Below are 17,200 nucleotides of genomic sequence, written 5' to 3'. Positions count from 1 at the left end.
TCAGTACGAGCCTTAGAACTCGCTCCAGAGTAAAGTATGCATAAATGGATGCGAAAATTACCCAGAGTACCAGAAGCTAGAAGAGTGAGAATAGAAAAGGAAGCGTAGTAGACATGTGAAAGATGAAAGATGGTTAATATCCTAAAAGTTATGATGAATTAAGAAAATTATGGGCTGAATTACATAGCCAATAGAACGTGGGTGGAACTGTAAAATAAAATTAGTACAGTAAAATACAAATAAAACAAAAATAAGTGGTACAGCTGTCATCAGATGTGGGGGGGGTGGGAGATACATGATCAGATAATTGCCTCATCGTGTATCAATATTTGCTTTAGCTGACATCAGTTCGGAACATTTTCCTTACCTATATTCGATCATTATCCAAATATGTTTCCCCCAAATTGATGGCAGCTGTACCACTTTTTATTTTATTTGTATTTTACTGTACTGTACTAATTTTACTTTACAGTTCACCCAACTTATATTGGCTATGTAATTCAGCCCATAATTTTCTTAATTCATCATAACTTTTAGGATATTAATATTCTTTCACCTTTCACATATCTACTACACTTCCTTTTTTAATATCCTCAGCCTTCTAGCATCCTGTAATTTTCAGGTCCATTTATGCATACTTTATTCAATATATTAATACAAACTTATATTAATACAAACTCTTGCATCCTTTAATGCTGCTTTGTGCTTTTAGGTGCATCTGTCATACCTGACTTATTAACCTTTCATTAACTGAAACTATTTCATCAACTGGAAACTTTTTTCGTACACTAACATTTAATGATGGGAGGTTTCCTATCATGCATTTTGTTCATGTATGGTGGAAATTTTTTCCCCAAGTTCGGAATTAAAGAAAAAACAAAAAACGCACGAAATGTTTTGCTTTTCGCATCATCGCACTCGATCGAATACGTTATTTGTGAAGAAAGGATCTAGCAATTCTCCTAGGAGGCCAAGGTGCTCATTCAGAATGAAAACGTTACAGAACATGCGATGGAACTTGCTAATCATGACGGTGAAAACGTCATAACTGGATTGAGAACATTCAGCAAATAGTCCATCCAGACACCATCGAATTGAAATCGGTCTTGATCTATGAAGGAATATCCCGGGAACAACTCCAATCTGATAACGAGGTATAGTAGTGCGTGCTGATGAGTCCACTCATGGGAATGACTATTAAAAAAAAAAAAAAAAAAAAAAAAAAAAATGAAAGTGCGTCTGTCTGAATACGCGAATGAAAGTATTTTTATGTATGGCGTTCCACAGGAACTGTCGTTAAAGTACTATTTGAATATCCATGGCACTTGTAAGTGCTAGGAAGTGTAAATTTAATGTGTATAACATAATTGTATGAAATCTGAATTTTTGTAAGAATGTTTTTTTTTCCCCTCTTTCTTAGGGCTGTTTATAACATTCTTGATTGCGTTTCCTATAGCAATGGGCATAGTAGGTAAGTTTATACCTAATTTTAGTTATTATAATATCACAAAAGTACGTGTTTTCGTTATGATAATGAGCATTACATTTGTTTTGTGCGCAGCCTTTTTTTTTGAAAAAGTTCACTGGCAGGGCCCGGAATGTGTCAGGCTGTGATTTTCGTACCATTTCTATGAAAATCGCTGATACACATTTCCAAAAAAAAAATGTCAGATATAGTTTATTATCCACATTTTTGGATTTTATTATTTATAAAAAAGTCTAAAAGCAATATGAATTTGTTTTGGCTTTCAAATTTCTAATAGAGTACCGAAATTAATCCTGATTTAAAAATGAACTAAATCATAGAGATTTTTTTTCGGTATTGTTAACACAGGGAATAATACAGGCAGGGCAATACAGGGTGATTCAAAAAGGACTTTACAACTTCGTAAGTGTATAGAAATTTATTCAGGAGACAATTTATTGAACTGTCATATTGTAACAAAAAAACATCTAGTTTTACTGACGTAGTGCCGTAGTACCGAATTCCGTCACCGCGAGCTCCAGCAGCTTGCATTTCAAAAATGGCTACTTTGACGGGACTACTTTCACATTTCATGTTAGTGGTAAGGTTAACACCCGCAACTGCAGGATTTGGGCCGGCGAAAACCGCTGTGCACGTCTGGAACATGTCCGTGACAGCCCAAAGTAAAAGTTTACGGACACTTCTTCGGTATCGTGTATCTGGATATGCTGGAAAATTTTCCCATTCTACAGTTCGACGAAGACGACCGCGAAGGACGCTTTTACTTTCAGCAAGACGGAGCACCTCCTCACTACCTGATGGAGGTAAGGGAATTCCTCAATAATCGTTTCCCAGGTGGGTGGATTGGTCGAGCAGGGCTGTTAGCATGGCCACCTCGTTCCCCAGATTTGACACCTCCAGACTTTTTTTCTGTGGGGTTTCATTAAAGATCAAGCGTTTGTTCCATCCTTACCTACCAATCTTGCCAAGCTCAAAACTAAAATCACCGCCGCAGTTACAGAAGTCACGCCGGATTTGGAAGGAAATTAAGTTCAGATGGGATGTCTGCCGTATCACCAAATGGCGGTCACATCGAACCAAAATGACTGTTCTAGGTAAAACTTGATGTTTTTTGCTACAATATGACAGTTCAATAAATTATATAAGTCTCCTGAATAAATTTCTATACACTTAGGAAGTTGTAAAGTCCTTTTTGAATCACCCTGTATTTCTGAACAGACAGAGAATTTTGTAATGTTGAAAAGTGTTAAACAACGCTTTCTGAAATTATCAAAATCAGTTTTCTTGCCAGTAACAGCCGTTAGAGATTTTATTAATGTAAAAACATAATATTTAAATGCCGATATGCTAAAATTTGAATATTTATGCCTTAAAATATATATAATGCTACAAATTATATGATAAAAGGTTTTTATTTTTGTATAGTGGCTACTAAGATTTCAATGAAAAAAGGCAAGGCTTCGGCATTGCTTTTTCCGTTAATTTTAAAATTTTCATGATTCATCCGTAATTTTTGCCATTTTTCCTTGATTAATGCCTAACTCATCATAAGAGTACGTAATGTCAGAAACCAACTTAATTAACGAAGAAATCTGAACAAGTTAGAGATTAGATTACTGGTAGCCATTTGCAGTGACGTATACGTAAAAAAAGGGAAGCGGCAAAGAAACACGCACGTGAAAAGAATTAAATATTGAATGGTTCAGAATAAGAAATTCATTAAAATATTCCGTTTTTTTTTTTTGTTTTTTTTTCTCTTTGCAACAGAGAATAAAATTATTTTATAGTAATAAATTATATATATATGTTGCTAATAAATAAATGCCAATAATATTAGTTACAGTAATGGATTTCATTCATAAGAATGAACAATTAGCTTTGCAAGTTACTGATTTAGCAGAAAGATGAGAAGAAATATAAAACGTAGGTGAATTAACTAAATCGCATCGAAAATGCATCAGTATCAAATGCCCACTTACCAAGTGAACCATGAAATAGCTGTTAGCTAAATTTAGTCCATTTTGAGAAACCGTATCTAGAAGTATCAGATTTCTAAGGGGTTTCACCATGCTAACAACTTGAGCTAAAGTGTGTGCTGCCTTCGTATCAAGTAGCCTGGCAAGGATTCTAATGAAATGTGCAACGTAGCGTAATTTAGGATGACAGTAAACGTTGTAGAAACGGTCTTCGATTAAGACCAGTTGCATCATGTTTCCACACAAATAGCCCGTTGTCAAAAATTAAGGCAAAACCATTTTTCCCCAGTATTTTAAATAAATAAATAAATAAATTTTCTGTTTATACTCCAGCACGACAACCAAGTCAGTAGAGTTTACAATAAATCGTCAATACAAATATTTATCGTATTTAGTAGTCACGGGCTTGAACCCCGGTTCACTCAAGGAACGTGTGCTATGCACTCTCGCTCCTGACCACTGGGGCTACGTCAGGCCTTTACTTATCATAGCAAATGAGAAGGCGAAAATAAGCTACTAAACGTAATTCTGCATGAAAATTACGAATATGCAATCTAAGTTGTATATTCGGAAAACAGTATGTGCTTTACGGAATACCGATTATAGCCTTCACAACATTTCTCTCGAATACGCCTCTGATGGCTATGCAAAATTGCACTGCTATCAGAAGCGATTAAACTCTACTTTTACGCAAGTCTGTTGAACACAAATTTAATTTCATGATGTAATTATTATAACTATATTACTGGTCCAGAATTTCTCCTTTTAAGAAATTTTCAGTTACATGTTCACCGAATAATTAACAGTCGTTTTATTAAAGGTTTCTTTTACACTAGTGTTATCTTTTAAAAAATTCCGATGGTAATTTAAATGGATATTATCTGTAACCTCCCCCCCCCCTTTTTTTTGGCATATTTAAATCTCCACAGGATCAGTGTGAGGTGTACGCACATAAAGACGAATAATGGAAATATATCCAGGCATAGTGTTTTGTGGAAGACACCACCGGTGGTTTCCCATATCTGCGCTATGGTACTTTGTGGAGAAGTACAGAACCTCTGTAAAAGCGAGAAAACGTGTAATGTCCAGTTTGTGTCTGAGTAATGATGTTCTGTTGTGTGCTCTGGTTACTTAGCAGTAGAACCCCCTAGTGGGACCCTACGTTGCCCGCCATCACCGCTCAGAGGGGAGCCAGGCTACAGGCAGTCTCAACTATTTAAACACTCCTCGAATATGGTTGAGTCTGGTACTTAATTACAATTCAATTATGAACGACACTTCGTAGCACCATAACAGGCGATCATTTTCCTTGCTACTATTTAATAATTATGTTTCAGAATTAAAATAATTTTCGTGCCCGATGTGTTTATTATAGACTACTCTAAATAACGCTTGATGAAAGGCATACTTATTTTTGCAACGCAAGTGATGGAACACCACCAACTGCGAACAGAAAACAAGAAAAAAAATTTTTAAAATTATAGAAAATTCATAATATTTTAAATCTGTTTACGTAAGTTTACGAAAACACTATCGAAATTGGATATACAAAAAATATACAGTATTTCTATACAATAAATTATTTCCTAGCCATGAATACGGTTTTAAACTCAGGTCACGGATAAGTTTAAGTCGGTTTGTTTGTAGAACCCATTCTGCAGAAGTTATGCAATGCTCAGCAAAACCATCCATAAATGTTAATTAAAAAAAAAAAAAGCTATTTTTACATTTTTTATTGCTAAGGGTGTAGTGCTTGGGCGACTCCACTAATAATAAGTCCATGAGGCGCAGTGTCCATTGATTAACCCTCTCCGTCTTCTCCCACTCAACCATTCCTTTATCCATAGCAGCGATTTTCCCTTAATGCCAAACTGCTCCAATTTGAATAGCAGTCCTCCATGTGCAACAGTATCAAAAGCTTTCTTAAAATCCAAGTACTATATATGACACATAAAATTATTTTTTGCATCTAGTTGCTTGTGACCATATCATAGTAACCAATCAAATTTGTCAGGCAAGATTTACTCTGAACAAATCATACTATGTCTGAACCATAACTGACGCCTTGTCTAGATGATCTGCAGTGCTTCTTTAATCAGCGACTGCATTATTTTCCCTGGAAGAGAAGTTAAACAAAACAGGTCTGTAATTACTTGCATCACCCTTTGATCCTCTTGTGAATTGTGGTTGCATTTACACATCTTCAGTCCATGTGGACCTCCCCTGAGTCCAAGGAAGCTCTCGTAATTATGGCTAAGGGTTTCCTTCCTTTGTTGCCTCCTTCAGTGTAACTGAATAGATCCCATCCACCCCAGGTGCCCTTCTTATGTTTAATTTCAACAATTTCTCCTCTATTTTTCTCTCAGTTATTACAAAATCATTTTGCTCTCTGCCAGAGGTTGCTAAGCTTCTGGCCTCCACTTCCCTACAGACTTCATGTGTAAATGTAGAAGCAAAATATTCATTCAATTTGTCAGCTACCTCAGTAAGTTCATCAACAATCCAACTGTTGATATCAAGTGGACCAATCTGTTCATCCCCTTCCTTCTAGAGTTTACGTAAGTAAAGAAGTCTCCTGTTTTATTTTGAATCCTTTGCCAAAGGTTTCTCATTATCTGTCTTTGCTCACCTAACCTCCTTTGTGACTTGATTAGAGACTAGCTTATATCTACCATAGTTATCTGTATCAGGCGACACATAACTATGGTAGATATCAGGCGACACAGATATCTACCATAGTTATCTGTGTCGCCTGATAATTTATATGCATCCATGCATTTTTAATCTGCCATCCATTTAGGCCTAAACCTTGAACAGTATTTCTTAGTTGGACAAGAAGCTTAGTAGCTTCCAAGATTACTTCCCATTTAGAATTTGCTGTTGGTAACATATCATCAGTTGATACTATTGGATAGAATTTAAAAACGGTCTGTAGTTACCTTTACGAAAGTAAAAACCCTTCCCTTTACCCCTGATATACTGACATCTTTAAGTAAATCCCACATCAGAACATTGCGGTCACTGCCATCTAATGGTTCCTTTATCTGCACATTCTTAATGCATGAAGAATCACTGCTGATAATCAGATCAAGAGTATTACTTGTTCTAGTTGCCTCTCGAACGGGCTGCTGTAGAAAACAATCATCCAATAAACCCAGAAAAGCCTTGCTAGTGTGCCAATGACCAACCCACAAATTCCAGTCAATATCTGAGAAGTTAAAATCCCCCATTATAACGCAATCTGATTTATTGGCCCAATTTCTCTGTATAGTTTTCATTGTACTCATCAGAGTCATCAGGCCTATAATACACTCCTACTGTCAATTTTGCTTTCCCAGTGCTTACGTCATATCAAACTAACTCAACATTGCACTGTTCATCTATGTAAGCTGGATGCACAGCCTATCTATGCTGGATAGATTTTCGTAACTAACAGCATTACCCCTCCTCTCTTTTTATACACATTGTACTCACCAAATTCCAATTCTGATTCTGCATTCCTTATGTCTGTGTGACACCATGCCTCTCATGTCCCAACAATATCAGCCTTCGAAGTCTTCACCAGCACCTCAAATCCATGAAATTTATTTACTATACTCCTAGCATTGGTGTACATTCAAGTATACATGCACCTATTCTTACTCATCCTCACACAGCCCATGTATTTACTTGTTCCATAACGACTCCCAGCAGTCCTGGAAATCTCCAGCACCTTGCTTTCCAGGCTGCTGCTCATTCCAATAGCAGCAGTGCAAGGATAACTTTCACAGATGCCTGTTGCTACAGTTAATCTATTAGTCTGTGAATCCCCGCAGACTAGCAGTTTTCCGACCTACCTAACACTGCCTCGATAGCATCAGCAAATATTCTTGCACCCTTTCTATTTAAGGGTATCTCATCCCTCTAGAAACAATCTCTTCTGTTAACAAGTAGAGACCCGCGTGAGAAAAATTGTACCCCACGAGCCTTGCACAATCTCTCCAGGGCCGAAATGATTGACAATAATCTCATCACATACTCCCCTTCTATCATATCTGGGCAGATGGGTCGGACTGCCAGTGTTTCTGTTAGCTTTATTATTGTTAGCCCCCAGATATCTTGTTTATTTATTGTTTCCAGGCATTCCCCCAAGTAAATAATGTGTGTCCCAGATTTATAAAGTGTTGGTGAGTCTGTGGATACCTTTTTAGGTGTGACAGTTGAGGGGTTGTTGAGTAAAAAGTGATTTTCTAAAATTAACGTTGACTTATGTATTGACTTAATGGATAAATGTTATTCCTTTACTGTCAGACATTTGATTTTGTTGTCTGTTCTCCCAAGATCTAGGTAGAACAGATCCTAAATATAGATTTTTGCACACTTGGGTGGCTGTTTGTGGCAGAGGGGACACTGTTTCATATTTTATGTCTGCCAATATCCAGCCAGGGCCGTCGCAAGTGGGTAGGCGAGGTAAGCGTCGCTTACGGGCAGCAGTCGAAGGGCGGGAAAAATTTTTTTTGACACATACAAATCGGACCGCTATTTAACTAACTTCTTAACAGCGAAATTTTCTATTTAGCGATTTTTTTTTTTTTTTTTTTTTTACATTTCCCCTTAGTAATTATATTTAATAAATATTAACTCAAATATAATTATTATCAACTGATCCACGTAATTGGCCAGAAAACCTGACAATGAAACAAAGCGATTATTTGATTCAAAATTATCCTACTCAAATTAAAAATAGAGAATATCCTTCCGATTAAAGTCAAAGAAAAATTTCAGATGTTTATTATATGAAAATTTTGAAAAAAGGTCAAAGGTTACTTTATTCTTCATCGCGAAATTCTGTATTTTGCTTTTGTTGCAAGGTTGGAGAAATTTATCTGCTATTTTAGGTAAGCATGAAACAAGTGCAGTACATATTAGAAATCATAAAAAATGGTTAGATCTGGCACAGTCACTAAAGACAAACATTACAATCGACGCTAGAGAACAGCGATTATTTATAGAAAAAGGGTATTGTTATTTAATCGGTAACTGAAAGAATAATATATACTGTACATGTATATGATACTATTTTCAGCGAGGCAATGTGTAGCTTCCTCTATCGATTTTGACTGCAAACACTCCCAGTCATAGCTCGTTAGGTATTTCCTAAGTTCTACAAATTTAGGTGGGGGCAAGCTGAAATGTTCTAAAATTAAAGTAGAGTAGTTAGGTTTCAGAGTGCTCGGTATCCATGTGATTAATTGTATTCTGTCTTCTTCAGTGAGGGGAAGTTGGTCTTTTCAAATGTAACACAAATTGCTTGGTATTTGTCAGATTTTTTTGTCGTGTCTTAGTAAGTTTAAGGCTATTGAAATAGAATCTCCCTACTCCCACCCTTTCCTGCCCTCTGCATCCGCTTACGAATTTTAGGGGCATTATTCAGCAAAATATATTTAATATATTTTGCTGAAATCCTTGCGCAAAAATACGCGATCTTATAACCACCATCAACATTTATGAAGGTTTGTATGGCATGAATTTTATGTCAGTGTCATTTTATGTTAGTACCTCCTTTAGGATAACTTTACACGCAGTAAAATGTGCAGCGAAAGCATTTTTGATAACACCTAGAGACTGCATAACAAATTCCTGAGGGTCACACGCTGTCCGGGCCATCAGTTTTACACGCCTGTTCTAATCTCTGGCCAGGCAATCACATGGCTTACTAATAAATTTTACTGCTCATTTTTCGCCTATGTTTTAATTTCATCCTAAAAATCTGCAAGAACTTTTGTCACTTAATAATATAGACTAGCAAGAAGCTTTTCATAAGCTTCCCCATCTCTAATAAGAGAGGGATGCCACTGAAATTTTTTTGCTAGTTTCATAAACTTATCTTGATTATAATTGTAAACAATGATAAACTCTAAATGAGCATTTACTGACGAACTGTTATTCCTCCTTCAGGGATTGTCTATCGAAACGACTGCCCAGGTAATATAAAAATCCCAAAGCTTCTAATGATTGGAAGCGTCAGTTTGATTCTGATGGGTGTCTTGCTCTTAGAGTGTCAAACTCGTAAACGACTCTCTACTCCTGTTGCCAGCCTCGTGATTATTACTTGCCTAGGACTTATCGGAGGTTACGCTAAAGGTAAGAAATTCTTATTAAAACGAGAGAAAAAAAAAAAAGACTAATGAGAGGATTGCTGCATTAAACTGTTTCGTTATAAATACTAATAAAACAGGTGATTGTTTGTTTGTTTGTTTGTTTGTTTGTTTCGGGATTTATTGGGCGCATCGGCAACTATGACCATAGTGCGCCATAAAACAGGTGACTAACTAGAAGAGTTAGTTAGGAGTTACGGTAGATTAAAAAAATTCCCGGAATCGCACGGTGGTATTTAAATATTTTGCGCTACGGCGTAAGGTTTCATGGAGCATTGCCGCTGACCTTGGTGAGTACGCATGCCAAGTGGGAACTGGCTCGACCACTTCACTCGTGTGTTACAGCTGATTGCGGAATATCGCAATTTGAAAGCGTGCTAACATCAGATTCTTTAAACATTAGAAAAATTCTTCAGACACACTGAAAACATTACAGAAAATTTATGGAGATGATGCTTTGAAGAAAACAGCAGTTTACGAGTGGCTTAATCGATTTAAAAACAGACAGAAAACACTGGATGAGGAACCCCGCAGTGGACGTCCTTTGACGTCACGAAGGTAAAGGAAGTCGTACGAAAATATAGGCGCAGGGCCATGCAAAGGTACTTAGGGATCGGATGCAAAAGGGGTTAAGGGACATCGTTTATTTATGTTGAATTTCATGGCTCACTCGATTGGGCCCCATAGATCGAGGGATCTGGTGCAGCGCATCCATTGCACCCTCCATTTGCGCGGCCCTGTATAGGTTGTTGTTTGTTTGGGGGACTTTATGGCACAAGGGCAATGTGGCCATAATCCACCACCCGGATCTCTAATATGACTGCCGTTATAGTCGTACGCATGAAACATCGCTCAGTAAATATTGCTTTATAAAATGTGTTTACTTTGAAGTTCAAATTCTAAAAAGTGTTCTCATAAGAAGATATCTACTGCAGGAGCCCCTTAGTTAGAAACTTTGGTTATTCATTGGGTTTTACGCCAGATACTAGCGTTATTTTCTGCTTTCCTTTGTTTGCAAGACAGCATGGTCAGCAATTGGCTTGCGGTGGGAAAATAGAGAAGTGCTCCGAGATAACGCGGCTGCCACGCCAGGATCTGGTCCTTGACCGGGGGTTGGTGACCCCCCAACTAGTGTATGCCCCGGGGTGAAAGAGTGTCCCACCATTACTGCGACCTAATTAACTTTAAATTCTGCGCGAGTAATCCAAAAGAAACTGACTTTGATGCTTTACCCCTCCCCCCCGCCACAGACTTTTTATGGTGAAGTGGAAACTTATTTCTTGTGCATTTCCCAACATTTCTGATGTGACCACTGTTTTTGCTGTCCTCAGACACCCCCCCATAGGAAAGTAACCCCTCTGCTCTGGGGGTACTTTGACACTCGGCTGTTCCTCTCCCACGTGATATAGGTGGAAAGGAAAAACGCCACACAGTAGTGCCCTCCTTCAATCTAACCTACAAATTCGTACGAGGTATCATTCTGCGCCTCTTGAAGAGATCTGTGCAGGAAATCAGTCCGCACCCTGTTAATTCGGAAAACCTAGATTATCCGAAAATTAAGCCAAATGCATGCAAACGGCTTAGAAGTCATAGGAACTGGCACCTTCAGCCAAACTGAAAAGGTCCTACCCAAACATGGGGATACACCCAGAACAACCTGAAAGACTGGAAGAGATTGATGACCAAAAACCAACTGGCAAAAGAAAGAAAGAGGAATAGTCCAGAAATCTGATCGGGAAACACAGAGCGCCAGCGAGACAAAGGATCTGCATGAATAGACAGGACGGATGTATGACCAATCCAGGCCATCAGAAAATATATCTAAGCTTGATCCAACATTACCAAAGGGAACTGCACCAGAGCAGCCACTGCTGCTATGAACAGCACAGCACAGCACTAGAGAATATAATGAAAGAAAACAACAGTAGAATATCATCCTCATTCCGAGATGAAATAGTTCTACAATGGAACAAAATAGAAACCATATTAATGAACACATTCGGCCAACTACAGAAGGCTGAGGAGACACTGGAAGCACGAAGCATGGATGGGGTCAAACAAATGCCACAGCGTGCCTCATCGTATGCACAAGCGCTGAAGATACCTGCAAGTGACCAAACAACAGCAAGGAAAATGCTGGAACCTAAAAGAAAGACCCTACTAAATGAACCACACTTAGTGGTGCTGCAATAAACAAATCTTGAAGACGACCAATCAAGCAAACAATTGAAAACTCAAATAATGACCAACCTAAACAAAAAGTTCAAAACAACAAGAATCAAAGCATTCAGGAAAACGAGGAATGCCAGGGTCTTGATAGAGACGGAAACAAGAGAGGAAGCACAGAAAATCATGAATAATCCGAAAATACCCAAACTAGGGTTAATTGCAGTCACACTTAAAAGACGAGGGCCTTTAACTGTAATCTACGATCTACCCAAGGGCCTCACCCAGACCAACTAATAGAAGAGATATCAGAGAAACTTACTGACCACCTTTACGGATATGAACAAGACTTACTGACGCCCAAGTATACAGCTAAGTCAAGAGATGGCAACTACCAGAACTGGGTAGTTCAGCTTGCACCCGCAGCATGAAAGGCTATAAACAACCAAAACAGAATTTATGTAGATTGGGGCAGCCTTCATTTCCAGGAGTACGTGACTGTGCCCAAATGCTACAGGTGAGGCAAGTTCGGGCACACTACCCATATCTGCACCCAGACCATCCCCATCTGCAGCCATTGTTCGGCAAAAGGCCGCTTTCTGCGACTACCCAAACAAAAACACTGATCCAATCTGTGCAAACTGCAAGGGTCTGAAGCTGGACAGCGCACACTCAATAAGAGACAGTAAATGTTCCACTTGCTGTAAAGCAAAGAGTTTGTACCAATCTAGACTCAACTATGGGAACACACCCTAAAATATATAACACCACAGAAGTTAAATTTATGCAGACAAACGCACAGAGAGCTAAGGCAGTTGCCAACCAAATCTGCACGAAGGCGGAAGAAAATATCGACGTAATTATGCTCCAGAAACAATATGAAGTCTATTAGGGGGTATCTCCCTAACATATAAAATAGTCCAAACAAAGGACAACACCCTATGGACGGCGATCCTAGAAAGAAACTAGGACATAAGTCACTAAAATCACTCAGTTCTGAACACCCTGGGCCACATGCGCCCAACTCACCACAGCCTTGGGAGCATTCTACATTATAGTCTTTACTGCCATCTGGGGAAAAATATTAACTTTGCCAAAAGCTATCTAAACTTGGCTACTAATATCCTTCCAAATGAAAAATCATTGTGGGAGAAGACGCAAACTGTTGGTCACCGATGTGGCACAGTCATACTCCAGATAGACAGGGAACCAGGAACGGGACCAAGTTGGAAGTGTTCCTGGCAAACTCAACTCTGACAATCAACCAAACCAAACCAAATTATATTAGGGTCTTATGTAGATGTAAATGATTATATCTACCCATATATTTATTTTGTCTGTAAATTGCGTGTTCTCTGGTCGATTTTCCCTTTGCTGGACGAAAAAACCCCAGGTTCTGAGGGAAAAAACCGACTAACTCAGCCACGGAGTGAAAAAAGCCCACTAAAGTTCCTCGCTTCATCGACAGGATTAGAACCCGGGCTTTTTCTACCAGGTGTGGGGAGGACAGTGGTGATACCACTGTGCTACCGCCAGACACTCAATTCTGACAGTCTTAAACCTATCCAACAACCTGCCTGTCTTCTGAAACATGCTATGGGAGTCACCATGGCTACAAGGAATGCTGCCAACAACATTTCCAAATGAACTATCCGTGAGGACTATACAATGTCCGACCATTGTGTCAACTTTTTTTCTAAACAAATCACTGGCCACAACACCTGCAACCAGGCAAACCAACTACAGATATGCTATAGCAAAGGCAAACTGGGAACTCTTTCAAACCAGCCTGAGAAATAGTATACAAAGACAGAGCAAACTCCAATCCGCTGAGGACTCGGGTATCCTCCAAACCAAAACTGCAGAAATTTTCACGCAAGCCAGCAATACTGCTGTCAGAAAGAAAAACCCGACACAATGGACATTACCCTAGTGGAACCAAAACCTTCAGCAACTCAGGAAGGAGGTGCAAAACAGAAGGAAGGCCTTCCAGCGAGCCAGGCATTCCTGGCCAGCAGTGGAAGTAAAAGCCCTACGTCACAGCTATAAAGAGGCAAGAAATGCCTACACAGCACAAATCAGAAACTCTATAAAAACAGTCCTGGGAGCACAGGAAACTAGGACCCTTGGAGACTTGTATACAAACTCACCACAAACAAGCTCCCCAGAGAGGAAGTAGTTGCAGCCACCAGAATGACACATGACAATCTGGGAGCAAACCATCAACAGCATCCTTGACACAGTCTTTCATCCAGAAATCCAAATTACAGCAGAACAGACCCGAATATGCTTGGCAAACAAGTATTATCAAACAGCAATAACAGAAAAGCCCTTCACTATGGAAGAGCTTGCAACGCAGCAGCCCTTATAAAGGGAAATAGATGCTCTGGACCGGACCTTCTGGAACTCAAAATTATCAAAAAGACTGTAGAGTCTAGACTATGCCCCAAACTTACTGTTAGATCTATATAACCTCTGTCTTCGAGTAGGCACCTTCCCGACTCTCTGGAAGATGGCAAACGTCAAACTCATCTTAAAAAATCCAACAAAGCTGCCACACCTCCCAGACTCCTACCAGCCCATTGCACTCTTGACAGAAATCAGCAAGCTTTTTGAACGCCTATTGTACAGACGAATCCAGCAATACTACGATGAGGCTGGATTGGCCTCTCCAAACCAGTTCAGCTTCAGAAGTGGTACCTCCGCTGTGGATGCCTTAACACGCCTCCTAACCAAATTCTAAAGATGCAGTCAGAAATATTTCCTGGTGATAACTGTGGACTTCACTGGGACATTCAACTCACTTTAGTGGCTGAACGTTCTCGCAAGGTTACTTGAAACCAACATGCCGGATAACTTGTATAATATCATCAAACAATACCTCACCAACAGAACCATCAGGGGTAACTGCTCCTTATGGTACCCTCTGCCAGTGTGCATATCGGGGCTGCCCACAAGGTTCGGTCCTCAGTCCACTCCTGTGGAACATTGTCTTGGACACTTTCCTCAATGCAGACCTACAAGAAGTCCAATCACAGGTATTTGCTGATGATCTTATTCTAACAGTACCAGCAAACTCAAGAGCAGAACTGGATGTCCTCACAAATTGGGCCCTGACCACTCTCCAAGAATAGGCGAACTGAAACCAGTTAAGAATATCCCCCGCAAAGACAAACTCTATCCTACCGAAGGGATGCCTCAATCTCAGGTGGCCCCTGCAAATAAAGATAGACCAGAAAACTATCAAATCCTCCAGACAACTGAAATACTTGGGTGTGGTACTGGACTCAAACCTATCATTCCAGGATTACCTGAAATACATATGTGAAAAAATTAGACATTATGCAACAATGGTCACAACGGTCATGTGCAAAGAATGGGGCCTCAACAAGCGTGTCTTGCACTTGTTCTACAGAATCATCTTCACCCCGATTACTACCTATGCATCAGGCACATGATACCTAAAAAACCACAACAGCAACCAATAGGTGCATAGTTGACTATCCATAGATCTATTTTGCTAACCATCACCTGCGCCTGCCGCACAGTGAGCACCCACACACTGCAAGTCCTTGCTGGCGTTCTCTCGCTGGATTTAGAAATTGTCTGACAGGACCTTCTCCTGGGATTTCCCATTGACTTAACCAAGAAGACTAATGCGGGCGGAAAAAAAAAGGCTACACGCTCACCTGCAGCAGGCGTGGCAAGAAAGATGGACCACTTCTCACAAAGGATATATTGCAAGAAAGTTTCTACCAGATGTCGATTGAAACTACCCAATCTCGCCAACCTGGCTCTCCCCAGGTTTCCAAGTAACTTACCTACTGACTGAGCATGGGACAATAAATGGCAAACGATCACAACTCTGAATCCAAGATGACCCAACTTGCACCTGAGAGGGGTTGAGAGCTGGCAGCACCTTATGCATGACTGCCAGCTCTATGATGACCTACACAGTGTCCTCATCACTAGAATCCAATACTTACCACAGGGACAAGAACATCACCTCCTAGACACGTAGGAGGAATATCAAGCATTCTTAAACTATGCACAGGCTTTGTTTGTGAGGAGAACTTAAATTGCCACAGCACGTAACCTACCACCACCATAAATCAGTAAATAGATGTGAACCCAGCACCACCACCAGCTTGGGCTAGGAAGATCGATGTAAGTTCCACCTCCAAGAAGTGGAAGATTAAGGAAGCAAACCAAATCAGAACAGAACAGCAACTAACATGGATGGAACCTCTGTCCCATGGACGACATGCTGAATATGACTACCAAACTTGACTCCATAGAGAGCTGGACCAGTAGCAGAAATCCTACAGTAGATAGACAGCGCACGGTAGCAGACTCCCTTGCCTGCTACCCCCCTTACCCTTCCAAGAAATGGAGAACCAAGGAAACAAACTGAATAAGAACAAGCAACAAACACGGACGGGACCCTGTCCCACAGATGACATCTTGGACATGACTACCAATCTTGGAGTCCCCACCAGCTGGGTCAATGTGCAGCATTTCTGCAGATGCCAGTTGGCAATTGTACCAGACTCCCTTGCCTGGTACCTTTCTCCTCCCACTCCCCTGCCCCCTCTTTCCCTGCTACCCCTTTCCTTCTCCTGGTTAGGCATGGGCCTGTCTCACTGATCTCCTGGGAGCACCTATCCTATCATCCCCATACTTCTGTCTTTCTCCTCCCAGTCTTCAGTCTCTCCTCCCTCTATCTTTATTCAAGTGAATGCCCCACATACCTAAATCTAATTATGTCTAAAATACCATTCACCCTTAATTTCAGCCCTATCAATCAAGCAAAAATTCCCTCACGCAAATGAACTCAAATGCAACATATACCTCTTCTGTTGAATTGAAACTACACAGACCTTTCGGATCATTCATTGCTACAATCCACCTAGTTCAAGTCATCTGATTCCTTATCATACAGACAAGGATTCTGCTGCATGCCTTTTCTACGGATATTTTTATGGGCACTGTTCTTCTGAATTAGATTCTTATTCCACCTCTGTCTTCTCAACTCTATTTCTAATATGCACATCAGGTTAGTCAATATCCATTCATTCAATTCCAGACTCAAGAAACTAGTTTTTATTATTCTCCATTTAAGTCTTCTACTTCTGTTAACAACCTTCCGTTTATTCACCCCAGGGGCTCACATCTGGTGAGTATGGGCATGGCACACCCAGGGTCCTGAGCTGGATATCATCATTCTTCTCTTCTTGGTGATTCCCTTCTCTCTCTCTCTCTCTCTCTCTCTCTCTCTCTCTCTCTCTCTCTCTCTCTCTCTCTCTCTCTCTCAGGAATTTTTTTTTTTTTTGCTAGTGCAGCATAAGCCTCAGGCTTTCTTGCACCATGTAGCTAATAATAATAATAATAATGTACTTTCTGAAAATTATAAATTCAAGTCCAACATCAACAAG

The 17,200-nt window shown here is 39.9% G+C and overlaps 1 protein-coding gene across 3 annotated transcripts in view; it reads left to right on the top strand.

The window, feature by feature from the left end:
* LOC150081987 (uncharacterized) overlaps positions 1-17,200 on the top strand; it is a 151,415-nt gene that overhangs the window by 80,973 nt on the left and 53,242 nt on the right. For all 3 annotated transcript variants that reach the window (XM_090379885.1, XM_090379886.1, XM_090379884.1), the window contains 2 exons: positions 1,421-1,471; positions 9,400-9,585. In XM_090379885.1, coding sequence (XP_090236011.1) covers positions 1,421-1,471; positions 9,400-9,585 — 237 coding nt within the window. The remainder of the gene's footprint in view (positions 1-1,420; positions 1,472-9,399; positions 9,586-17,200) is intronic.

Source organism: Mastigoproctus giganteus, chromosome 8 (assembly GCF_048544385.1).
Source record: "Mastigoproctus giganteus isolate SK-2022 chromosome 8, ASM4854438v1, whole genome shotgun sequence".
NCBI lineage: Eukaryota > Metazoa > Arthropoda > Arachnida > Uropygi > Thelyphonidae > Mastigoproctus > Mastigoproctus giganteus.
The sequence above is the reverse complement of the archived record's forward strand: the minus strand, read 5'-3'. Positions and strand labels throughout refer to the sequence as shown.